We start from the raw sequence: 27,574 nt of genomic DNA, 5'->3' as shown, positions 1-27,574 counted from the left end.
CTAAAGTCTTTATTAGCATTTAATATTATACATGAGGTACATTTCATAATCTACTAAATGGATCCCATAGGGCACAGATTAAAATTGGAAGGAACTACTTACTCTAATGTAAACGCGAAAGTTTGCAGTTAGGTACATATTAATGAATGGATGTTTGTTCCTCTTTCACGCAAAAACTACTGGACGGATTTTGATATTGCTAGTAATGTAGCTTATATATTGAATAACATATAGGCTACTTTTTTTATGTAGTATGTGGGAGAAGCATTTTTGACCGCGGTTGGAATTAACTGCGTCTTGGTAAAACTAGCCTTACTCTTACAGGTTTGAATGTTTCAAGTCAACGTCCGGTGACAAGTCGGAGATAGCAGTGAACCCCTACGGTACTGAAGGCAAGGAGTTATGGAAGGAGGGTGCGGTGCGCGGGAGGGCGCAGAACTGGGCGCGGTTTCTCTCTGACATGCCTGCTAATATGATGACGCCGGTGGATTTGGCACAGGTAAATAAAAGAAGTCGTGATGAGAAGGGAATGAATGTTAGGTATGACGAGTGATTGAGAGGAATGGAGGCGGAAATCAAGAACCAGAATGTCACTATTCAATCTGTGATACCTACTCGGGGAAATTTAAAAGGAGCAAGGAGCAGATTTTCTGGTTTGTTTTTACTTGTACGCTCGGTTCGTATGGGTTTTTGTCGTGCGACAATTTCAAACTTACTTATACAACTGATGCTCGAACGTGCTGTGCGTCGGCAAACTGTGCGACAAAACCCCTTGTAAGAGAGCGTTGTAATGGCCAAGAAAACCTCATGAGAAAATCTAGACTTATGTAGGCTTGAGATTGCGGAACCGTTTTTAGTAAATATGGTCTTTTATTTCATGTATTTATTTATACTTTGTGCACTATGATGTACTATGTACAATAGAGAACTTAACGCTTTAGGTGTTCTCTGCCAGTCTACTTTATGTGGTGGGTGGTGGTAATTTCATCCCTATATAGCAGATACAAATAGTATTACAACACTTCCAGGCAGCGCTAGACATGCTGTGCCCGCTGGGCGTGCGCGTGGAGGCGCACGACCTGGAGTGGATCCGCGCGCAGCGCATGCGCGCCTTCCTCGCCGTGGCGCGCGGCTCCTGCACGCCGCCGCTCTTCCTCGACTGCACCTACCGCGGCGCGGGGGCTACCACGCCGCCCGTGCTCATTGCTGCTAAAGGAGTTACTTTTGACAGGTATATAGGAAAAGAGAAGACAGTCTGTGTATGTGAGTAGAGATGAAAGTCCTGTTGTGAGGAAGGTGATGAATATGAAAGTAGACGGATGTAGAGGAAGAAGACGATCAAAAAAAACGATGAATAAATTGTGTGAAAGTAGATACGGTTAGAATTTTACTTGCGAGATGACGGCAGATAGAAAAGTATGGAAGGAGAAAACGATCTGCGCCGACCCCAAATAGAAATGGGATAAGGGCAGGAGGATGATGATGATGTGAGCGGACATGCCATAAAGCAGGTAGGTCAAAGTAACGTGCGGGACCAAAAGGATCAGTTACTTTAACTGAAGTGGACAAAAAGTGTTTTTTATATCAATTTTTTTGTGAATATAATTTGAAACGATATTGAATTGTATAGTTGTAATTTAATTATAATTAAATTGTAATAGACAGCTGTGTTGCTGGGAAGTTTGTTCTTCATTTAATAGTTTGTGACTATTACATTTTTAGACTTTATTTTTCTGGTGTTCAGTAGATATTTTTGGTTACAAAACTAAGGATATCAAAGCATTTTATGGTGGTCATTATATTTGTTCCCCTTTTTAAATATTTTACGCAGTATATATTTACACTCACATGTCCTATTACTAGCTGATATTATTCATGATGTGGCTCATAACGATAGCTAATGTTATCTATTACCTACATAGCGGCGGCTTATGCCTAAAACAGTGCGAAGCGATGATAGACAACCGCGGCAGCATGGCCGGCGCCGCCGTCGCTCTCGCCGCGCTCAAGACTGTCGCAAAGCTCAAGGTACTCATCAAAGACATAATCTGGCCTTTACCCAACTATGTTCGGAAATAATGCAGCTAAGCACCACTGTTCTACGACTTCATGTCCAACCTTCTCAGATCAGTTAGGTACTCTGGCAACTCGATAATCCTTTGTAACTTTGGTCGTGATTAGGACTAAAATCAATGTGGTCATTTTGATACTAATCCTTTCGGACGACTCCCACAAATAGGAGCTCATGGCTCATACGTAATAATACCTACTGATGAATACTAAGTAAACGAGAGTCTAGTTTTTCAAAGTATCAGACAAAAAGCAACATACAGGCGAATTGAAAACTTCCTCTTTTTTGAGATGTCGATTAAAATTCCAAATTCTAATTTTAAGTAACAATCTATTGTGAAAATTGTGCTTGACGAAGCTGTAAGCATATTCAGACGGTTCAATAAAACCGTGATGTGATTGCAGTTACCGATGAACATTTCGTTGGTGATTCCTATCTGTGAGAACATGGTAAGCGGGCAGTGCATGAAGGTCGGAGATGTCGTACAGGCACTCAATGGAACGTCCATTATAGTAAGTGATACATTCTTATCGTACCTATTGTAACAAGTGTAAAAACAAAATAAGTTAGTAGTACCTAAATGTTTTGGCAAGTGCCTCTTACAGCCAGTTTCTTCACCAAAAGTAAAAGCCAAAGTAATGTCATAAAGTAAAAGTAACGGTAAAATGCGTTTTTTCAAGGCTAAAGTAACAGAAAAACGAATAGATACAATCGTGAAAAAACGAATTTGACCGTTACTTTTTGACATTACTTTGGCTTCTACTTTTGATGATTCTGATACAATATTTGCATAATAATAAACTGTGTCCTGAAGCCAGATAATTAAAAAGACCATCAGTGATGTACTGCGACGTCTTATGCGTAGATATTGTTTTTGCCAGCGCCATCTATAGCCGAGTAGACGAACTAACTTTATGTAGTTTTATTGATTACTGGCCGTTTTCCCGCGGTTTCACCCGGATTAAATATAGCCCTCGTTTCTGGAAGAGTTTAGCTTCCCAAAAGTTAAAGAATTTTAGAAAATTGATCCGGTATATCTTGAGTTTATCCATTACACAAGCAAAATTATTTTTTATAATATTAGTTGATGTTTTATTTGTGTTTCAGGTAGAGAACACCGACATGGAAGGTCGTCTTATGATGGCAGACGCACTGGTGTATGGCCAGGCGCTGTACAAGCCTTCACTGGTTATTGATGTCGCTACTTTTACTCGTAAGTATAGAAGGTTCTTATTCTTAAGGAATTATAACATGATTGTTTATTCTTGCTAGTAATCAGAGTTAATTATACATAATTTCTTAGCAATTTGATCACAATTTTTATCGTGTAACTAACGTTCTGGATAAACGGATTGTTGCACTTAGAATATTCCTTATAATCACTAGGTACCTAACGTTACATTAAATTATGATTAATTCAAGTTTCACTACATACCTATTCCAAGATTTATCGAAATTCGTTCAGCTGTTTGCGCGTGAAGAAGTAGCATTAACTTTCGTATTAATAGGTATTTGTTTACCAAGCTATCGACTGAAAGATTTTTCTTTATCAGGGTGCGTCCACATCTGGCGAATGCGCCGCGAATGCGCAGCACGCGAGCCGATCGCGAGCTGTCCGCGAGCTGCGCGCGTGCATTTTTGTTCGTGCGCCGCTTCTGCTTGGCCCGCGCGCAGCTCGCGCGCGACCTAAGCGCCGCACGCGAGCGGCGCGCAGGCGGCGCGCGACGTCTGCCATCTTCGATAGTACTGAGCCAATATACGGAACTGTAAGGGCGAGAACTGATTGCGCCGCTCGCGCGCTCTATACGAGCCTTGCGTGAGTTGCGCTAAAGAGGCGCACCGAACTATTGCAGTGAATGCACGCGCGCAGCTCGCGGACAGCTCGCGATCGGCTCGCGTGCTGCGCATTCGCCAGATGTGGACGCACCCTTACGCATAACAAGTTCAAAATTGTTAACATAGTACTGACCTCGCCAAATTGTCTACTTTATAATATTTTCATTTAATTAATATCTGGAAGACAACCCTCTTATGCGGGATTGTTCGCGCGAGTTACCGTGGCCCTGGTACATAAAAAGCCTATGACGGAACACGACGGTTTTTAGTCAGTAAGTCTGACAAGCTCACCGCTGCTAACCCACAGCGGGAGGGGTCATTTGATGATTTTTAACATCGTTAAAAAAAATGACACCCCTCTTAGCAATAAGACCTCTCATTATGTCACCTACTCTAATTAATTTTAAGATCAAACACCGTGTCCCTTAAAACTATCTATGATGTGGTGTCCCACAGTGGGTGTACTGATGGCGACGGGTGGCGGCGCGTTCGGCTGCTTCAGCAACAGCGCCGAGGCGTGGAAGGCGACACGAGCTGCCGGCGCCAGGGCCGGAGATAGACCCTGGCGCTTCCCGCTGTGGCACTACTACCAGAAGCAGATCATCAGTAACTATACACCTAGCTACAGCTTTTACATCATCCACGATATTCCAAATTCCTTCATTTGATTAGATGTAAATAAATAGGTAGGTAAATGATATTATTATTCACACTTCACGATATTCGATGAGTTGTTAGTTCTCGATGTATGAAGGTACTTATTTGTGGTTTTTCATAGAGCTTCTCTGCCTGCACAAAAGCCTGACACATCAACACTTATAAAAAACACTTAAAGATTTCCAATGTAGATATCAAACTGAAAATTAAACAGAATGTGATTATATCTTTATCACTGCACTTCATGTTATCGAATGTTAGTAGTAGAATGTAGTTAAATTAATAATCGCGATTTTAAATGTAGCCTTTTCATTCAAACATGTTGCCTTATTCTATGCATTATTTTTATACAAAATAATCTTTCAGATGATGCATCTGTAGATCTGAGAAACAAAGGATCTGGAACCGCAACCCCTTGTCTCGGAGCTGCTTTTTTGAAGGTAGGTAATAACATTAGTCGACCCCATGGTCTTTGGTAACAGCAGCCTTGTCCGAAACAGATTTACTAAACAAAATTTTAGAAATTCGTCTTTTCTATTATATAGCCCAGTATGTTAAAGTTCTCCTAGTAGACTTTCTAGTTGGGTCAGTGCTTCACAGCAGTAAAAAATCTATGACCAAAAAGCACTTGGTACAACATGAGGAATTGTTAACATCGGAGAAGTTATTAGTCGGGGACTGTTTAGCTCTGCTTGCGTTATCGACACATCGTATAACTTGCAGAACTTCATCTGCGGCGACTGGGTGCACATGGACATCACGGGCGTCGGCAAGGTGGCGTCCGTGGGCGCCCCGCCCTACCTCAACCCGCGCCGCATGACGGGCCGCCCCGCCAGGACACTCGCCACGCTGCTGCACGACATCGCCAGCGCCAGCGGGGCCAAGGCGGCTGAGAACAAGGAATTTGGCTGTGCTGCTAATACCTAGACACACCACCAATATGATAAGGTGTTAATATGTCAATAGATGACAGAAGGCCACACGATTCACTATCCCAAATAATATTTATTTTGTAAACCGAGTAGGAAATCCAATACGGTAACAACATCTATACAAGTTGTTAAGTCCGTAAATAAGTCCACCATCCACGCAACACTTGACGATCGCGTTAACGCAGCAATATCTACATCTAGTCTCACGACGAGTGTGTATTTTTTTTGTCTTATTGAGCAATTATCTTTGTTCACAACATTTTTATGAGAAGGCCTATTACTTTTTTTTAACTAATGGAGAAACATTTTTTCTTCTCATAAAAACAAGTCTAATGTGTTTAGTGAAACAGTTTTGTATTTTTTGTACACTTTACAAATATACCGTGGTAAAACTGTGTTATTTCAATTCAAACTTAACGTAAAGGACTATCTCTTCAAATATACAACATTTCGCTTCAATGAGATCTTTATCGTTATAAGCATTACATGAAAAATACATTGAAAAATTCGGCCGAACCACAACCAGCGTGTAGGCGATAGTTGAGCACACAAACATTGAGATGAGCTCATTTGTCTACCAGTATATATAAACAGAACATTAGTACCGGCGAGGTACACTATGCTAACACAACTCAACATGTAATCAAATCAACAGGGGCGAAATGAAACACCGATGCTTATTGACCTAAAAATGAAGAAACATTTATTTTCAGTATGTCTTTTGTAAAATTTAATAACAGAATGAATCAAATGTGGTAAGAGAATAACAGAGCGGATTACTTTCCATTTCGATAGAATTAGTTTCACCAACAATAGAAATATAATATTTATCAAGTCATTTACAGATACAATTAATGCAGTACCAATAAATCTAATTTATTCGTTTACTGAGTTAGTTAAATTTAAACATTTATTACGATCATAATGTACACGGAGTGGAGCGAGCGGCCGGGACCGTCCGCCGGGTACACTATATTTTTTTGGGATTTTTTAAATTTTTATTCCTCACGTACTTTATAAATATCTCATACTTGAAAAAAATTTACATTAAAATGTATCGGAAAGGTGCGGGACGCTAGCACCGCAGACACTAGGGCGCGACGCAACAGTACAGAGGCATGCACACACACACGACGGCGGCCGCCTCCAATATACACTAATATAAATTATGAGCCGACACGAACCCGAGACTTATACCATCACATTGCGACGCACACCTATTCGTTTTCCCTTTGTACCGCTACAGTTAAAATTTTTCTTACATAGTAAAATTAACGGAATACTTTAAAATCTAAATAAAAAGAGAAGGCGGAGGCGACGGAGGGCGGCGCTCGGCGGCCGTCCGTCGTCCGCGCCGGACGTTACAAGTACATCATTAAACTGAAACGATGACAATATTTAATTTATCGCAAACACTAGAGAAATGCAGGTCCAATACGATGGTAATATTGTGTGTCATGAAACAAAATGTATATTTAAATTCTCTGCTTTTTACACACACACTAGCCGGCGGCTCACTTCGACGTCATCATGGTGACGAATTCTGCAACAGAAACAAAACAGCATTAGTGACGTCGCCACGGTCCAGGGTCGCAAGAAAACTTCACATAAACCCTTGCATAACATGTCTAAGATAAAATGTTAACACAAACATTATGAACACAACGGAAGTAACCGACAGAGATAGAGATGCACTAAACATGTAACCGCTATGAGACAGAGAACCACTAGATGTAAATAAATCGAGTCAACACCAAACATATGCCTCCGCGAACAACACTGACAATATACAAAGCAAGGCATGTACTTGATGGAGCGATCAACAACATAAATAAACCGTATTTTACCTCATCATGCCACTACAAGGGGATTATGTGAAATACCACCCTCTGGATAAATCCACAAAAACATATTCATCGTAAGTAATAATAATAAGTAATGATGGGCGGAAGCACTCGATTAGATACCAGTGCTGCGAACATATCCCGATAGTGTTGTGCGAAGCCGACAGTCAAGTTCATGGTAGTCGATATTATATCGATCGCATACCGGCGCGACTATGTTTGCTGCTCGTTTGTTAGCCACGTGTGGTGTGTGTGTGAGTGGGCTGTGTGAGTGGGTAAGCGAGTGTGGTCGCAGAGAGCAAAGCACCCGACACTTCACGCGGCAAGCGAGGGCCAAGCGATGCCTCGGCAACAACGGGGCGGATCACCAGGTGGTATTTCTACAGGAAACTCTATACAGATATTAGACACATGCACCAATCAACAGGAAAACAATACTTAACATGTCCCTGTGAGGCGGACGCGTGTAATTTTGTCGCCTTCTTCAAGAAGGGTAGAAACAAAATTGCAGACGATCCGCCACGCCAATAGTGAGTAAATAGACACAATCGATAGTCAAGTGGTGAGATCCCAACGAGAGTGTGAGAGAGGGCGGGGTAGGGCGGGACAGCTGGGAGTGGCGGGACCAGCTAACATATCCAAGGGAAGGAACAGTTAATAACGAGCAGCAAACCATTCAGATTAACACTGGGATATACCTATTGGCGTACCGCACTCGACGTTGGCCGTTGGGCTCATTGCATCGATCACTACACACTACTAGGGGAAATCGTTTCGAGATCACAGCGTTATCGTAGAGTCTTTTCTTATGGTTAGTTACGGTACTAATATCACAAGTGTGGCGGCCGGCCGTGCGCTAACGGCTGCCGTCGCCGCGATCGAAAATGATTTTGGCGAATGCATGGAAGTCTGCAAGAGAGAGAACGCTCGGTCGGATGAGGGAGTACACACTGCACGAGCTGGCCTGGCTGGCTGGCTGCCCGGCTCCCAGCCCGGTACACTGAGTCCATGCACGACGGGACAGCAAGCTTACTCAACAAGCGATACTAACTAGTGATTCAAACACCGCTGTTGACGTGTTCGCGATCAAGCTAAACCAAAACGTCTGAGATGCACAATCGCAAGACTGCGGATCACATGATATTTCAGTTAGCTTACTATTCTACTACTGATTGCAGAGATTCAAAAAATTGGTCAACGTTACGCATATTTGAACTTAGAACTGTATAGTATACTTTTAAAGAGACTGACTGATAAATATGTGGGATTCTGAACAAAATTTTTATCGTTTATTAAGGACAATATTGTTCATTTGAGAGTTTATAAATAAAATAAACCTTTTGGAAACAAGCAAACCCAACTGTTAGTGTGGACACGTACTATGTACTACATGCTGGAGCCTCGTGTATGCGTATCGTTATAATACTGGGTACTATCACACAAGAGGGTAGTAATAATCACATCGAGTGTGTCGACCATACATGGAACGTTCGGTGGGTCTGTCATGCGTCGAGTGACTGCCAGTTTTGCGGTTACAGTACAAAGTTATTTAACTACACAAATGCCAAAGTGAATAATATTGCATTAGAAAAATGGCGCATCTGTCGCTCGAGGAACAAGGGTGGTGTTCGTGGAGCGGCAGACGGCGGTGGTGTGGCGGTGTGTGCGTGAAGCGTGGCGAGGCGGAGTACTGACCCTCGTAATTGACTTGTCCGTCGCCGTCGATGTCGGCCTCGCGGATCATCTCGTCGACCTCCTCGTCGGTGAGCTTCTCGCCGAGGTTGGTCATGACGTGGCGCAGCTCGGCCGCGGAGATGAACCCGTTGCCGTCCTTGTCGAACACGCGGAAGGCTTCGCGGATTTCCTCCTCACTATCCGTGTCCTTCATTTTGCGGGCCATCATCGTCAGGAATTCAGGGAAATCTATCGTGCCGTTTCCTGGAATTGAGATAATTGTAGATATTAGACTTAATGTTACATTTATTAAGATGTTGTAAAACATTTAACTATGTGGTGCGTTTCACACTAACTAACAATTTAATCAGACTAAGCATAATAAAGTTGTTTTAAAGATCCGTTACTGTATTATCGGCGGGCTATTTTTATATTCTACGCTCAAAGTCAAATACCATAAAACGAATACATTATAGACTTAGATAACAAAAGCTGTTGATTCGCTCATTGTTAAAATAAATAAACAAGGAATGGTTCGAATAACAGATGCGCCCTACTGATAAATAATTTTAAAATTAAACAATCAGCGGAATTTTTCGCGTCGAATGAAGATCAAGGGGCCGCCGAATAGATTTACTGCGTATAAAAGTACATAATGAACAGTATAATTGTTATTAGTCGTTAATCTATGTGAGAAGTATGTGCGCGGGCATCAGCGTTCGCGACGAGCCTTGTTTGTTTTGCTTGACGGCAAGTGTTGGAGTTTCCGAGAACACGGCGACTTATAAACACATAGATTTATCATCTGACCGGCTCTGTGTATTGTCTGGCCTCGCGGACTGGCGCTCATGTGCTTGTGATACGTCATGTATTTAAAAACATCATTAATGAATGAGATGATCTTAAAACAATGAATCACAGCCGCGATACCCTGGGAATCGACATTTAGGTATTCTATGACATGACAAGTTCAAGTGGAAACTAGAGCAGAGTGAATTCAGGAGAAGTAAAAAAGTAACCAGTGCTAGTAAGAGAACATTTCAGCGGAATTCTACGATTGCTGATATCAAATTTTGTGACACACAGTAATGTGATTTTGATCTTCAAATAAACATGACACCTTATCTTATTCAAATATGAGATGTTCAGGAAATGAATTCATTTGTGTACATTTCTCTAAAATATTCCAGTGCGCATGGCACGGTATGTAGTGGTAGTAAATAAGCTTATTAATGCCATAACTTTTATTACAAACGAGGAATTTATTATTGGCATTTGGCTTTAAATTGGTATAAAGCCCTGATTTTGTTCGCACATACTCCGGGCTGTCGTAGAATTGGGAATGTTCGGCTAAACTTCGTTATGAGGCAATGAATCAATAGAATGGAGCACGCGCGTCGAACGTTTCCCTGCCATTACCCCTAATGTTTAGAATTCAAAAACTTATTCCATGTAAGAATCTTTAATCTACCGGTTAATTGAGTCTACAGCCACGTGACACTGCATAGGTACGTTTCTACGAAACATTTAACACAACATAATTCTATTTTAATAGTGGTTGATAAAGACTACATTTTCCTGCTTTTTAATGGTTAAAATAGCTATAATTTACAGTAGCTTCTGAAGACAATTATCACGTTGTTGTTTCAGTAGTTAACAATACTACGTGCGCCTGGAGGAAAATCGTTAGTGTTTGGGCATAGTGTTATGTTTAAAGTATGCTGGCAGTATCTCACGGACGTGTGAATCGAACTTTATTTATACTTCAAACTGTTATTATGGTAAACGTAATAAAAATAGTATGTATTGCCGTTTCTCACGTGGCGCGCTTGGAACGAGACGAAGCAACGCTGGGTTTTGATCGACGTTATCAACAAACTGACAGGAATACGTAAAGCCGGATAATTTATGATTGGATCAAGGATTTGCTGCACCGATTCATAAAATCGTTCTATGCTATTAGTTAACATATACTCACTATATGGATAGATGTGAGTATCGTCAAGCTCTCAAGTAAATTAACTCCCTGCATTTTAGGAATTTGACAGAAATAGGAATACTCGTAAACACTATGTTTTATAAGCTAGTTAGATAAACCGTATCCCAGATACCTCCCTCCATAAGGCCTAACTGATCCGACAATACCTCTGGCATATACAAGTTCCTGAATTGATGTTGAATCTAGATCGAGTCCCGATCAGTTCCTTCCGCGCTCGAACAGCCGGTCAGAGGCGTTGCAAAAATAAGTACGAGTTAAGTTTGGCCCGTCTAATTCTGGGTTTAACCTTTCCGAGGTGGTTCGCGGACTAATAATAGACGTGCGAGCGAAACGGTGAGCTTCCGAGAATGCACGCCGCATACTCAACACAAAGCCAATTGAAATTGCACAGAAGTTGCATTTTGATTGCGAAACATGGTACGAGAAATCTAGGTGGAGACTTATCCTTTACTTAAAAGGTGGGAATAACATTAATTGCAATATCTTGATAACCTTTTGTAATTTCGATTTTTTGGGAAAATTCGTTAGTTCAGATTCGAAGCCCGATCTTAGAAGTATGATTTTATTTCTACTTGACATCTCCCAATAGCTTGTTTTTTAGTATAGTCTATTTTGTCAGAGTACATTGTGCGGATCTTCTGAAGCTGTCTACTCGGTGGTAAGGCGGCACACCTGGGCCACTCCTGTTAATTGTCGGCAGTAAATCTGTCACGTCCCGCATACGAATACTTCTGTAGGTACCACCACCAATCATTAGATAATATATTTGGCTATCAAATCTTAATCATTCACAATCAATGTACAAATACGTGGATGATAAAATAATTTTATATTGTAAAAAAGGAGCGCCATACGAATTTTTTCATTCAACAAAGTTCAAAGGTGTCCAATGCAATTATATGTGAATATCTAAGGGAATCGTGAGGGCTTTTTATTAACCACCTAATAAGACCATGCAGCTTTGGACTTTCAGAGGGTTAATGTAACTTTTTGTTTACAAATTCATTCAGTAGTGTCTACTGAACCTTCCACTTCAGATATTAGAGAACAAGCATCACATAAAACTGCGCAGTTCCGTGTTCTGCTCCACGCATAGCAATTAACAAACGACTCATAAAGAGTGAATCAACCGGCGGACCTGACAGCACCCACCCTATGAACAAACATAGCATATACTTCATAACGTTAACTTGTAACCTTGTCTTACTCACGTATGTGATGCCAGATATCACATCATCGTGCTTAGCGGAATGATTAATTCATGAGCCGATTCCAAGTGATAAGGAAAAGCAAGAATTTTCCACTAAAGTTGTTTCCTTGCTAAAATTTTCCCTTTTTATTACTTTTTATTTAAAACGGACAAAAAATATCAATGACGACTCCCACAGTAAAGATTTTCGGTGATATTATTAGTAAAGTGCCCAAATTAGAGTTGTTATGTTTAAGTTTCAAGGCCTTATTTGCAAATGTTTTATGAAGCTACTAGCTACATTGCCCCAGTAGTTTGTTACTAGCTACATTGCCCCAGTGTCCGAGGCTAGGCCACGTGCTGCGGTCGCCCCGGTTGGCTGCGGACACGACTAAACTCGATCAATATCCACCCCTGGACTGCGCACACTTGGCATGCTTCCCCACACGGTTGAATTCAACCAAAACCAGAATATGTTAGCGACGCCAATGAGACCCATTTACATTTAGTAGCTATGATCAATGTTTGTTATTTCAATATGCCGTACATGATACAAATATTATGGCAGCACCAAACATCTGTAATAAGGTTTAATAGAAACAATGAAGTATGTAGATACCAACATGCTAAATTATGTCCAGTCTTTTTGGGTCCGTGTGGTTGGGCTCAAGCTAATAATTTACGATGTGTTTATTCTATCTTTCTGTTCCATCAGCGCTCATCAATCATTGCTACAGTTAGTGTCCGAGTCAGTTTCACAACTATTCTGGTAAATATCGAGTTTGTTACGATGGAAATGTCCACGTTATCGTTAATGGTCGCAATAGATGAGTATTTGTGGCGAGAAGGCGGTGAAGTGCTCCGCTACTGGACTAACAATCTAAAATCAATCGCGTAAACATGGGTTGATTCGGGGAAAGTTCGATTAAGCCGTTTTAGATTGGCGTGCATAGTCCAAAAACACATAGTGCCCACAACGCGCCGCGTACACTAAATTACCACGGCTATATTTGATGATGAACTCAACCGGCCTATTGTCTTACTTCAACCGTCTTCTGCCACTATATAAAAATATCATTTTATTGCCGCTACATACCTAAATGTGACAATTTGCAGATTCTAATTAATCCGTGAGTAATCTGACTTTGCTTGATTATACAAACGACATGAGTTCACTCGATGCTCTAGCGGGTAATCTTTTAATAAAAGCCACGGTGTGGTCATAATTGCCTGATCTCGTTGTGTAATTACAATTATGAAATCATCCTTTATTCATTCTGCAAACTGGATTAATACAGTAGTCACCCGCTCTTGATGTCGTCATAGCAGTGATTTATATCGAAAACTTCATGATTGAAAAAGAAGTATTACTGGTTTGCTTAATAATGTACCAATGACAAAGCTCAATAATTCAAACTTAAGCTAGAACGTCGAGTAAAATTAGGCGTAACTAATGTGAGCGACGGTTGAGAAGCCTTACAAACGAGCCGGCAAGGACGCCTGACTCAACATGGCGTCAGCATTGAGTTCTCGATTAGCGAATTGCAGACACATTCCTTATACGATACGCTATCGCCGTGTAGGCCGATTTATTGATGAACTTGACTTGAACCAATAAAGCAATTTGCAGGCTTCGTCAGACTAATTAGTTTGAGACTGAAAACAATTTCAAGAAGTATCTCGATGGTATGTAAACGACTTCCATAGTTTCAGTGTAACAATAGAATTGGCTAGAGAAACATGCGGAAGGAGTCACAGTGCGAAGTAAATGGCGGATGGCTCATGCAGTCATGCACGGGTTACTGCTCGCGTTATGATGAGGTATTTATGAAAATGGCGTGCATGCTTGTTCAGATCAAAAGCACACAGAGATGCATCCTCGAGCTCAGGAACAATAAGCGAAATGAACTTGTTCACATCGAAGCTTGTAGAAGTGTTTTTATAAAAACAATTGACTGCATTCGCTATTCAATACGTGGATGGATATGTAATTTAAGGTCTGCGGTAATTTGCCGGACAAAATCGGCATGTTTCGATGTATAAAGGCAGACAAAGCTATTGGTCGAATTATTATTTCATCGAGTTGCAATGTTCTCACAAGCCCTTATCGATGACATAGATGTAAACGTTACCTCATTATAATAAACAAGGTAAACGAGAGGTAAGTTAGGGCGATGCTCCGGGCCGACGCACGCGCTCGACCACGCGAGTAAATCGCGACAAACTCGCTGGCGTGCCGCCAGCAGAATATGCAAATTCATTTGCAATTTCACAGCGATTCCAGACACAAGTCTTGAGTACACGGCTTGTCAACACTGTTTATCCTTTGCTTTGTATAGAGATAGTTCAAAGTATGTTTTCAAAGTGCAGTTTTTTAGTTCTTTTGTAGTCTTTTCATAAACCATCAAACTGCTGTAAGATGTCTGGACGTTTTATTGCTCCAAGTTTATACCTTAAAATAAACGCGTCTCGTCATCTGCTGGGGTACGGCTCGCCTAGGTTAGGTCCAACAGAGAGAGTTAAATCGGCGTGTGATTCAGATTCTGAAAGGGCAGTGAGCATGCAATTAGGACGATAGTGGGTCAGTGATGTAGACAATGTACGGGGAGGTATTCCTGATGTATGAGTGAGGTGTCTTGATCGATACGTGGTTTGGCGCGCGACCAACCACAAATCTCGTACTATTTTACGGTATACGATACAACTTTTTTTTGTGTTTATGAAGCTCTAATGTTTCTAGATATGTAAGAATAGGTGTTATGTGGACATTAACAATATTGTGAACATTTGATAAATAGCCAACAGAACAGCAGTTATAGGCGGGACATTCATTCTAAATAGCCGGGCTTGTTTGAATCTGGATGCGTGTATGTCCGTCTAGCTATCGACACAGCAGGCTGCGGTCGCGGCATAGTCTATTCAATACGGCTGCGGTTTGTCATGCAATACTGGGCTATTGGTTATTTGCAATATAATGTCCATTATCCCGACTACTTCCTGCACATTAAATGAGATTACACGCAGGATGTGATGCGTGGACATTGATGCATGAAATAATTACATATCCACCAGAGGACCGACATAGTTAATGTTGGTTGAATTAACTATGAGACAACCATTGTTTGCGTCAAGGTTATGATAATTACAATGAAATATAAATAGAGCTAGTTTATAGCAAATAACTCGAGTGTTAGTAAAACCAGTGTTTACATACAGAACGTTAATATTTCAGTGCAAGTTAGTCGCACTTCCACGAATATGTCTCCACTACAACTTATAACACGAACCGCCGAGAATTTGTACGTTCATCAATTATCCACCATCTTTGCTGATTTATATCACAGTTGCAATTACCCGACACAAACCAGGGGCCCGATTCTCCTAATTTTACTTAAGCAACATTCGATTGACGTTCGACTCGATTCGACTGAGATCCGATCCCGACTCGATTACGATTGAAGCGTATGTGGCATTCCGCTATTTTTTCTTTGAAATAAACGTTTTTATCCTTTTCTGTCATTCAATAATGAATCATTTTGTCTGCAAATGATTTACGATTGCAAAATGATTGTACAGCAAACTACCGTATAGACCAAAATTACCAAAATAGCAGACCAATCGCACACCAATCAAATGTCAATCGAATACGATTGGTCTTTTATTAGTAGCAGAATGCCCGATATGGTTAAAACTGCTATTGCGATCATATTGCGATTCGATTTTGACATTATTAACTTAGGAGAATCGGGCCCCAGAAGTTAGGAGAGGATTCTTGCGGAACAGAATATTCACACTCCGTTAGCACGCAGCGCCGCAAGCCTCAGAATAGTTGCAAAACGTTTTAGGTGTCAGTTAGAATGAGGAAACATAACGAAATAATAACAATGTAGTGCTAATTGGTGTGTTGAAAATAAGGTTAACCACAGAGTCCAGTTTAACAATTGAACCTTGCTGGATATACCCGGAAAGGGGGCAATAAATGGCGCAGCAGTGGCGCCTAATAATTTAAAATAATAGATCAACTACTGCGGGCTACATTTTCCTCACATTTTGTTACACACATACGCTCAATTTTCCATGGTATCTCCGGAATTCTAGATTTCACGTACAATGCGTTAGTTATCTTGTGCTGCTGTGGTTTGTAATGTGAGCGTTAGATAAGAAATTTACGAGTTTTTTTTTGCGTGGACCAGTACTGGGCGGTATTCCAAGTTCTGTTTTATTAAGTCCTGAGAATACTGGATTAATTTCATGTGCTTTGTTGCAGAGGAGATAGTACTATTTATAAAGTTTAAGTTTCTACTATTGAGTTTTAGTTTTAGTAGCCTCTTCGACAAATATTTGTTAGTTAGTGGTGACATCATTGCTAAATGGCAGCCTAGCTTAACGACCATTATTTCACCATCATTAGTTTTGATCAAATATAGCATTGAAACATTACAGCATATGTGGTATGAGTTGGTATGTCAAATAGAAACAATAGATAATTTATGTTGTCAGACGTCCGCTAGTAATGTCAATGTCAGGGCAGTATTTAGAACACAATAATCGAGTTGTGGAATTGTGGAAGTGCAATAATGAAGACATAGATTGAATCAAGTTGCGATCCGCACCTCAAGCAGCCTTCGTTTCACTATATAGTGTTATGTACATACGTGAGTAGTTTTCACAACATCGGATTTCGTGTTTAAAAACTCCGCCGACACGTAACGCGAGAAAGTATTCTGTGACGAGATACGACATAAAATGTACGCTCCGATCGTTCTCAGAGCGATCGATGGCAGAGTTGCTTGACCGGCCCCTAACCTATTTTTTCATTGTGAACTCGGATTATAAACAAGCGCATGCGCTCTGAGTTGCCGTTTATCTTTTACCGTTTAGCTTAACTATGTCCAGCTTGGCCTGAAGGTCCGACGGCTTTATTTATCAATGGATATTCGCTAATAGGCGGAGGTTTAAGTGGCCAATCTGAGGTTCGTGTGTCAGTTCTACTACCCGTTAGTCACCAGTTACGTACGACCAAAGCTGAAAATATTGAATCGGCTCTTTATACAGCATCCTAAATTATGCATGAATCAAGTCATACATCATATTTATTGATTATGCGACATATTCAATGGATTTCAAAGTGAATGGCCCGAGCGTATCGGGTCAATCGAAGCGAGACGCGCTTCGTATCGACACAATACAATCGAGTTAATTGGTAGTTCGCCTCCATGATAATGGGCCATGGAGTGGAACTCTGTGAGGTCGGGCCCACCTACGATTATATGCATTAGCATTTTTATTGTTTGCATAACGAGAGGACACGATCGGCTTATTGAATGTTGGTGCTAGGAAAATCGGGTCGCAGGTAACGTGGCAAATCCAGATTGCAAACACGGACGACGATAATCCAAACATTGAGCGCAAATACGGGGATTACCGGCGGCGACGGGATATTTTCCAACGTTTCAGCAGCCGAGTGGGCCGTGAAGCGCGTCGTCCAATTACCCCCGACACGTGCCGGTATTGATCGTCCCCCGCGCCACTCTCAGCTGACTACTCAACGCCCTGCCCTGCTACCACAAGCTGACAATCTTTTATACATAATATTTGACAGCAATAGAAGCGTAACTGGTAATGGTACAAGATTACGCTTTTAAAAAGATACTTTTTTGTAAACGTCTACAAAAAACATATCTACTGTATGTGTTAATGTGAAACGTATGCAATGAGCGTGGTCAGCTGTCGATGAATCGTCTGCGGTCGGTTAAATTCGAGTTTGATGCTCGCTAGCATTGTTCCGCAAATAGCGTGTGCGGAGTGGAAGCAGTCCGCGGCGGCTATCTCTCTCTGTCGAGTGAACGACTCCTTATCGCGGCGTCCGTGACATCATCAGCAAACCTCATGCCAACTAGAGAACTGTAACTCCGTTTGTCGTCTTTCCGTGTATATGTACTATAAATATTCATCTGGGAAAAGTGTGCTAGTAACATCGTCTTACTATCGATGTACCGACAAATGGATAGTGCATGTTTCACTGTAAAATTGCGGATGTGTGCAATTTCTGGCGCACTCGTCTTCGCAATGTGCAGGAGAGTGCACTTGAAAACCTATAAAACGACCTTTCAACATTCTTGCGACTGGGGTTGTTGATACTTGATGGACGACACAGCGTCATTGTGGATATCATCGTCACGCTGGCACCCACACATGTCCACGCTGACATTATTCCGATAGCGAAAAAATATTGAAAACAGTCAGAATTTACACAGCTTTCACTAGCTGTACGAAGCACTTTTTGTTAGTAACGAACGACGAATATAAATAGTGTATCGATCGTCAGGGAACAAACAAGCGTGAGCGCAGCACATTGTTTTGTGGGAGACGTCGCACCGCAGATCGAGATGAACAGCTCGATGCGCGTCATATAACCAATGCAAATTATCCACTTGACATTGGTCTTCGTATACTTCTATCAGACGTAAATAATTCATTGTAAAGCTGCCATTGATTGTCGTGTAAACGTGGCCAAGTGCAAGGTCTCGCGATATTCCACTATTCTCAAATAAATTACATTGAAGGCACGGTGATAAATACTGATATTGTAATGGTGGAGAGAACATAGGTGATCTCATTACATCTAGTGGTACTGGTCAAGTGGTCTAAAAATACGTTAGGTTTGATCTACATGTAAAGTGGGCACAACGGCGTGTGTCCGCAATACTGCGGTTGTACGCAAGTGGATTTGCCAAGAGCGAATGCGGTGGTGTTGTAAACAATCACCACTAGTACGGAGGGACATTAAAATAATTATTGCAGAACCGGCAGACAACGTTCATTACGGATGGAAGCTTGCCCAAAATAATATTTATCGATCTAAATCAAACGAGACTACTTAAATAGAAACCCAAGCTATCAAGAAAAGTCATTCATGCTATCCACCGTGTCGCGATCGCCATACCATATTTGTTTTCTGTTTATCATCGTTCCGTATCGATATTTTCCTTCGTTGCATCTGTTCAAACATCAAACGATGTTATTTTCAAGAATGTCCGAGTTCCTAAAGTACAATCTTCATATTTTCTTATTTCTAGTCCGCATTATTGTGGCGTCAATTTATAGTTTAGATTGAACCAGTGGTGTTCTCGCTGTAGTGAGGTGAACCTGGAATCATTCTGCTGAGTAAGTAATACCTCGGTTACTGGAATTTATAGCCAGAGCGTCTTATATTAGCTAAATTACAGGCTCGTTGGAACAAGCCAAGTTTATGATATTGCACTAGGTAAATCAGCTAACTGTTTGTTTGAGGATTTTATCGATGAAAAACGTTTTTTCTTTTGGAATTTAATTTTGGACGCTTCGATAGCAACTTTTCAATTTTTATTTTAAGATCAGATGAATGAAGTTGTAATAATATACAAGATGTTATGCAACATTTTACATTTTTCAGTGAAAATGTGTGATTACTGATTACATATTGCACACATTTCATTTTTGAGGTTCACGAAACTAAATATGATTTAATGATCTGCTTTTGGAGAATGCTCATGTATTTCGGCATTATTGGCTGGTTTGTAGAGTATTGGTCATCATAAGCTCCATTTAACGTCCGTGTTTACTTAGGCAGCCGGCAGTCGGATGTTTAACAACTGGCTATCTGTGCGGGTGACTGAACGCCACAAAATAAACTCTAGTGCCCCTCGTATGCAGGGTCGGCACATCAGTGGCTCGTTCCATGTAATACTGCTGATGTATATCACTTTTATATCGCAGGAACACGCGCCACGTTTATCTGCCTTCCGTTTGTTAGCAGCGAATTAATTTGCGGGTGTCCCGGATGTGCCGCATTGTATTGTCGGCTTGGAAACTGTATATGGACGCCGTCCACGTTATCCGGTCAGCAAGTATGGAGCCCTTGCGCTCCAAGTCATTTACGATTGCCTTGGTGTTAGTTTGCAAATATCTCTACAACCCATTATTAGCGTTGCGATCTTTAACCTGTCACGTATCTGCTATACGTGACTCAACATAGTGTAGAAAAAACATTTTACATTCAGAAGACCACGATTATTTGTCTGACTTACGGCCTTTGGGAGCCTGTTACTTGTTTTGAAGTGAGATACGAAATCTATTTTATATTCCAGTTTTATTAACCTTTGCGATAAGATTATCGTGACGTCATAAAGTACTCGCAGAATATTCCTTCGTAACAGAAAGTCGTGATGTGGGTATGCCGATTAGTTTAACTGTTGATAACTAGCTATCATTTTCTTTGAAATAATAAATAGCACAATATCCTTGTTCGTGAATCGACATATTATAACGTATTGTAAAAACTTCAATCTCTCGTGGCGGTATCAGCTGTTGTATCGTAAATGAATACCACGTCTGTTCAGGGAAAGGTTTTGGGTGCCTACGTGAAGTCTCGTATCGGATTAAAACGATACTACTTATGTAGATAAAATAAGTTTATCATTCAAATTATTCATTTGATTATATTTTTATTATTATTGCTTTGATATGAACACAAATCGGTGAACACTCATCGATATTGGTTTTGGGTCTTGCTGTCGCAATCAATGAGCCATGTCGTGCAGCCGCTGAGTTTAGTGAATGCGATGACAGAAACAAGGGTAACACAAGGTAATATAAAATAACGATCAAACAATGTTTGCAAAAAACAAGGGCTGAATATTCTATTTTCCAACTAATTCGCTTGATGTCGTCAGTCTCGGTAATGAGCTTGTCGTACATCTAAATTGGGTACATTTTATCAGCTCCAATGTCAGACAAGTCACATTGCGTATGCGAGCGCCTACAGACCTCTATCTCTCATAGTCTTCCACGGCGCACTTTGTATGAATAGATACGCTGAACAATTACCCGTGTTGTTGCAAACGGGCTATTGTGTTACAAGTGTAAAGAGATGCCAATTGTAGTGTTAATTAGTGGTCGTACCTCGCCCTTTTGTCATGCAAACCGTACCCCCGTGCGGCGTAGTTGTAAACAGGTTTAGCGAGTCCTCTGCCAGACTCTATTATGTAATATGTGAATAATTTATGTACATTGAATCTGATACGAAGATGCGAGGTTGTATAATCTTTGAAGAATACTAAATTGTTATTACGTGGTGGCATTAACGTTTTTTACGAGTTGTAAATATTTTAATCCAATCGGTCATAAAATGATCTGTGAAAAAACGAAACGTTAAGTTAATATATCGGCTTTCATTAAATATTATTATGTTGATTTGTTTTTGAAGTATGAGTGAACGACAAATCATTTATATGGTGTTTAATAATGGCGACATCGGCTTGATAACAGTAATGTCAGGGCCGGCCGATGTGCACCTGTTTGTATTGTAAACACACAAACAATACCCATACGTGACGTACATAGCCAGAAATAGTGTCCGCCCACTTTTTACATAGTGCAGGACATTCAAGCGAGACCTACGAGGCCACTGAGCCAAATTTGTAAACATTCCATGCTATTGTTTGTCTAGATCGCTTTATTTTTAGCCACTTTATTGAGCAGGTTGTCTGGTAACGGCATATACTTCTTTAAGACTTCATTTTTTTCAATTTACTGTAATAGTTTAGACTCGTTTTAATTCGGAATAACAGTAGGATTTACAAACAGTTATTTAGTCGTTCCGCTGCATTCGAATAAAGTAAACTTTCACGTCAAAAGTAGCTTTTCTCTTCAGTCGAATGTACCGGTGCGTCCGATTCCAATAGTCGATGACGTCACCGCATTGTACTCCGCCAGTCAAATTAAGGCACCCACTCAGAAGTTTACGACTAATGACTTTTAAATTGTAGTTCACATTAAACAACTACATTAAATGTGACGAAAGTTCTTTCTATTTTAGGCGACATCACACAAAATTGAACCATCTTTATTATTTCTTGTAATCGTTTACACGTTTTTTTTACGAGGTTTTCCCACGAAATACTGTTGGTATTTCCCATGGAAAATAGGCGACTTCCGAATAGTTTTATTTATATGGGGTCGCCTTAAAGAATCATAAAGGAGCTCGTCTTGCATTCTAATGAGGGTAGAACGCTTTTTTCTTGAGCGGCGGAACTCTGACAATGGACTAAGGAATAGCCGAGATGAATGGGCGAATACGTTCACAAAAGACTGCATACTCCATGACTTCATAATAATAATTCCTGGGAATATGCTATGCTATTATTTATTGTTAGACATATTTTTATTATTATCTTCTTGCTGCTTCGCTGAGACTTCGCTTCCCTTATCGTGCGTGTGCGTAAGATAGTGATTTTTCGGCTCAAATCAAATAATGTGTGTAAACTCACATGATTCGCCTAGTAGTTTGATCAGGTATGTTTGTTCAGGCGTTGTCTCATGTTCAAATGTAAACATTTCTGGTTTTAACTGCTGACGCTATTGTTGCCGGTGTTACTGATGTGTCATCTCATCATTTCCATTCATTCTAAAAGTATTGAATGTGTAGGGTTTATTTTTAAATCGTTTGAATCCCTTCTTCTAAGATAGCCTATCCACTTTTTCCCGGTTACAAATCACTGCTAGGGGAATCGGAAAATAATTTGGTAACCGGAGTAATTGGATCGTTATTCCCTCGTTTTTTATGTATCAGCTCATAGCTGGGTTACTTATGGCAGTCTCATATTCTTTGTAAGATGAAGCCACTTCCTCTATCCTATTGCTTAGGGGTGGCCAATAGATCATGTTGCGTATATTGGCAACACTGGTCCAAATCGGGTTACATTCTCAACGTTTGCCAAGCGCCACTAAGTTTGATGTTTTCATTCTGTGACTATCAAGATAAATCTATTGTTATTTTGCTGTACTATGAACCGCTTTTCAAGTCTTGTACAGGTAACATGCGATGAAAATAATAAGAGGAAATCATAATACACATAGAAGTACAGAAACTCTGTAAAGCCATTTTAAAGAGTAAAAATAATAGTCAAATATTTTGGCGACATACTAATTACACACATTAATATTTGTTTAGAGTCGTGCACACACGCACGGCGTCTGATAAAGCGCTGTGTAAACGTGGCCTACGTAGTGATAATGTTTTTATGGCGCTCGCGCACTGTGGATTAACTAATAACATAACTAATGTGCTCAAATATAAACACTTAAATTGCGCGGAAGCTTAACTTTTAGGTTCTTCATTTTAATGCTGATATTCAGCAGACACTACTGGAATAGGGAGATGTTTGGGAGCAAAAATGTTCAGATTTGATACGCAGTTTAGATGGCTCGCAAACTATAGCCGATATGAGGGTGACTTAGCACTGTCAATGATAACTTTCGGTAAGGTTTTCTCAATATTATGGGCTGTTGCCTGTAGACTCGTCGTTAGCTTATCTGTGGAGGTATTAACAACACATAGCATGAGTCGTAAAACTGTTTTCATATACGGACCAGGCGTTGGCTTGTACAATTTTATGTGCATTTACTGAGTCAATTAACGCTGCGAACACCTGATAGGGTATGAAATCGACAGCTAGCCACATAGGCACATTCCAATAGGCTTCAATCATAGATATTCAAGCATGGCTCTTATCGACATTATAATACCTTAGACGATAATATATCGATTACGGCGAATGCGATATGAATTTTATTACATTTGTAATGTATCACAATAGGTATCGATAGCCTTAATTTAAGTATGTACTCAGGTAGGTACCTATATTGAATTGATAGCAAATTAATTGTGTAGTTTTTGCTTTTGTTGTTGCTATGAGAGGAAAACCGGCTATTTATGGTAACCGGTATTGTTGGAAATATTATTGACGCCATTATGTTTAAAGTTAGACAGGTCCTATGCAAATTTGATGACCTTGCTAGTCGCAGGAAATTATCTACCAATAGTAGGTATTGTTTACTATCAAATCTAGAAACTCCACGGTAGATAAAACCAATAGCCGCTAGGAAAACACGACTACCTATACCTATTTGGAAATACGTAAGTTTTTTGAATGTGGAATAATTTATAAGGAAAAAAAATTATTCGCTTTTACCGATTATTAAAAGAGCCAATTAATACTGCTATATAATAACCGTACAATGTTAAAAACGCGTTATTTATAACGTGAAGTATCTGACGTGACACGATTGGCTTCAGAATCGTGGTAAGAAAGCAATAAATACCGAGTTTAATGGTATTGTATCAATACAATAGTCCATGTTTAAGCAAAAGCTGTAAATTACTGGTAGGTATAATGTATGCTATTTTTCAACAATACTGGTAATAACTACGTCCAAGATATTATTTGTGGATGACTAGAACTTTATTGTTGATTCAAAGGTTCTACGTTGACAGTTCTCCTTCGTATATTTAGATGTAGGCACGTATATTTACGTTCTTATCAGCTTAATTTAGTCATCAACAATTATGTTATTCTTCACATACAGGGAAATGTAATTACAATACCGATTATTTCAGCGTTCGGGTTTTCAGTGTTATTTATTTCGATTTAAGTTATCTAATCTAATCTTGATAGGTATTTTTTCGTTTCAATTAAGTAAACGGAAACGCTTAGGTATACTGGCGCTGTCGAACTGCATATTAATTATGTAGTTTTTACGATTTAGGCGTGAACGTCCACGTACATGGACGGTAATTATAGTGGCCACGAGGAATGCGCAGTATGCTCGTGATTGGTAATTAGTTCTGATAAGGTGTGGTACTCACCGTCCGCGTCAACTTCGTTGATCATGTCTTGAAGCTCGGCTTCTGTGGGGTTCTGTCCTAAGGATCTCATGACGGTTCCCAACTCTTTCGTCGTGATGGTGCCATCGCCGTCTTTGTCGAACAGTGAGAACGCCTCCTTGAACTCGGCGATCTGTTCTTCTGTCAGTTGATCCGCCTGTAACCAACAAATACAGACATTACAAAACCTACCATAAAGCTTAGCTTATAGAGCACATTTTTGCTAAGTCGGTAAAACGATTTTTTTTTTAGGTTTTTTATTTTAACGTTTTTTTAATCGAAATGAAAGCACGTACTTGGTTGACGACCATTGTTAATGAGTGCCAGATACAAAGAGACGGCAGACGGAACGCTCGCGGTTATCGGCGCGATAAGATTACACTGGAGATTATGTGTAATTACCGGACCGGCCTCGTCGCGTCATACTGCGGTCTTTTACGCCACAGATACAAAATACTGCATTGCCACTTTTATCAATAAATACGATGCTATTGAGATAGTACTATACAACAGCCACTTTACAATTGTTTGACAAATAGAAATACCGACATAACAAACAGTCATTCAATCAATACCTAAGTTTTCAAGTTGATAAAATAAATACTTAAGACTACTTGGTATAATCAAGAGTGCATTCAGTAGAAATCCCAAGATACAGTACCTTAACAAGTAGCAAAATAACTTTCAAAATAACACAAAAAACTGACCTGCCTAGCAATCAATGTAATATATTCATAAATGCTGACAAGTTAAACCTTCATGCAAACCGGCCATAGTCATTGATTAATCATTTCGGTAAGCTAACAAAAAAGTCATGTAACATATCCAACTAACATGGAACAAAAACCGTTACATGTTTAAAATAACTGTAGAATATCAGAATAATCCACAATGATTTTTAAATTGGCTGATCCTAACAAGGAAATAGAAACAAAAATAACCAATGTTCACATTTATCCTCAACATTATTTTAAAGGTAACACCATTAAAACATGTTGTGTCAAACAACAGTATGGTTTTCCCGTTGATACGCCCATGATGTGGGCACAATCACAGCTAAAAATACCACAGAGCATCTGTTATCAGTCACCATGCCTATTAATCATGCAAAAACATTAAGTTTCAGCAGGAAAATAATATCACTAACTGAATTAAATCAGGCTACTGTTGATGATCATGTTTTGAGCAAGAACATAAGTTAAATGATTAAAATTTATTCAAACTTAATATCAAGGTAAAAATGACTTTATAACTGGTTTAAATGTCAGGACACATTAACACTATGTTATTATAGTATTTTAGAGGAAAAATATTATTAAAACATCTATTGTCAGAAAAATATTTTTTTTTCTTTACAACCTATTCAGCTGCATCACATCGAATTACATTACATAGTATGTATTAACTGCAGGCCAGTAATGATTTACAACTACATACAAAAATGGTGCTGTAATAACATCATTCAGTTCATTCTTATGCATTTCCTTTGCATAATTGAATATGTCAGCCATAACAGGAGTGGACAGAGGCAATTTATCAGCCCAAGACATTCTTCCTACAAGTGACAGGCCTCCAAATAAGAATAAAGTTCTTACTAGAACAACTAGTTAGCCTCGCTCGAGAGCTGCTCCAGCTAACCGAAATATCGTTACAGAGAAAGTCGATCACGAGGAAAAGACAGATTCGAGTCAGCTGTGCCAGCAGCAGCGATATTTACATACCATAGCGACACAATGCGATCCGCGACCGACTGAGACCCGCCGCGATTCGAGCTACTCTAGGTGTACACAATATTACCATTGTTTGACACCGCAGCCTCCCCGACCGGCGTAAAAACGCGACCCGTTCAGCGAATTGCGTATGAAAAATATAGAAACGCGCGTAGCGATGAGTCAACGGGCGTTTGACAGTTGCGCCCGGCCGATCGATCCACCGTCAACAGGGCGCGACTAGGCCTCTCGACGCGGAAAAAATGCACTAAACCACTTGTTTTCTTTGTATTATATCCTCAACGCCATTTTAGAGCGTTATCAACGGCCGGCTTCAACCCAAACTAACGTCATTTAACCGGCACCACCTACGAAACTATGGCGACGGATGTTTCTCGAGCCTTTCTAACGGTCGTTTTATAAAGTTTTGAAATCCCTTATCACTCGCGATCCTTCCTATGTATCGTTGATCATTGTTCCTGCATCCTGATTGAGACTTTGGCTTCGTCGCCGATCCGCAATGCGGTAAAAAACGGCCATCACAATAATATAATGGAGGCCCGTCATCACTATAAACACCGATGCACCACATCCCAAAAATATACCCTGGAACCAATACAGATTGATCCCCTGAATGCACTCCCGACACCTTCCAGCAGAAATATCACTCACCATTGTAGATTAACTTGGATTATCAGGAGCTACACTAAAAAAATCACAGACTACGCCGCAAAAGCGACCGCACGGATCGACGGTTGAAACGATACTGCCGCCCTCACTCGCGCGAGCGGCCGCGCCGGGAAACTCGCGACCGCGATTCGCTTCGTGCTCGCTCCGAATCGTTCCGAATCGACTATTCGATTCACCGTGTTTTCATATCCGTTTTCCGACGCTCGGAATAGTTTTTAACACTACGCTACAATCGTTTCGTTTCAAAACTTTATCACTCGAACGTCC

The 27,574-nt window shown here is 40.3% G+C and overlaps 2 protein-coding genes across 4 annotated transcripts in view; one reads left to right on the top strand and one right to left on the bottom strand.

Annotated features, from left to right (window-relative positions):
• The window catches only part of LOC124634050 (cytosol aminopeptidase-like), a 7,751-nt gene extending 1,359 nt beyond the window's left edge, over nt 1–6,392 (top strand). The window contains exons 5-12 of one of the 2 annotated variants that reach the window (XM_047169454.1): nt 325–499; nt 1,029–1,231; nt 1,923–2,028; nt 2,476–2,583; nt 3,179–3,284; nt 4,364–4,513; nt 4,931–5,004; nt 5,288–6,392. In XM_047169454.1, the coding sequence (XP_047025410.1) occupies nt 325–499; nt 1,029–1,231; nt 1,923–2,028; nt 2,476–2,583; nt 3,179–3,284; nt 4,364–4,513; nt 4,931–5,004; nt 5,288–5,491 (1,126 nt within the window). In that variant the 3' untranslated portion in view covers nt 5,492–6,392. Of the gene's footprint in view, nt 1–324; nt 500–1,028; nt 1,232–1,922; nt 2,029–2,475; nt 2,584–3,178; nt 3,285–4,363; nt 4,594–4,930; nt 5,005–5,287 lie in introns of those variants that run through there. The other variant, XM_047169456.1, reaches the window with a different exon arrangement.
• On the bottom strand, nt 6,174–27,574 carry LOC124634053 (calmodulin). 2 transcript variants are annotated; one of them, XM_047169459.1, is made up of 4 exons: nt 27,290–27,574; nt 24,891–25,065; nt 9,036–9,278; nt 6,174–7,039 (listed from the first exon to the last, which is right to left on the bottom strand). In XM_047169459.1, the coding sequence occupies exons 1-4, from the start codon at nt 27,290–27,292 to the stop codon at nt 7,011–7,013; spliced, it is 450 nt and encodes a 149-aa protein (XP_047025415.1). In that variant the 5' UTR covers nt 27,293–27,574; the 3' UTR covers nt 6,174–7,010. The 2 variants fall into 2 exon arrangements, with proteins under 2 accessions (XP_047025415.1, XP_047025414.1); XM_047169458.1 differs by lacking the exon at nt 27,290–27,574 and adding an exon at nt 25,205–25,351.

Source organism: Helicoverpa zea, chromosome 10 (genome assembly GCF_022581195.2).
Source record: "Helicoverpa zea isolate HzStark_Cry1AcR chromosome 10, ilHelZeax1.1, whole genome shotgun sequence".
Taxonomy (NCBI): Eukaryota; Metazoa; Arthropoda; class Insecta; order Lepidoptera; family Noctuidae; genus Helicoverpa; species Helicoverpa zea.
The sequence above is the reverse complement of the archived record's forward strand: the minus strand, read 5'-3'. Positions and strand labels throughout refer to the sequence as shown.

What these genes read in the sequence shown, in the direction of transcription:
- LOC124634053 (XM_047169458.1), bottom strand. An exon ending in CAACGAAGTTGACGCGGACG is followed by an intron (nt 9,279 to 24,890) that starts GTGAGTACCACA and finishes TCTCAATTCCAG; the next exon opens with GAAACGGCACGATAGATTTC. An exon ending in CGGACAAGTCAATTACGAGG is followed by an intron (nt 7,040 to 9,035) that starts GTCAGTACTCCG and finishes TTTCTGTTGCAG; the next exon opens with AATTCGTCACCATGATGACG.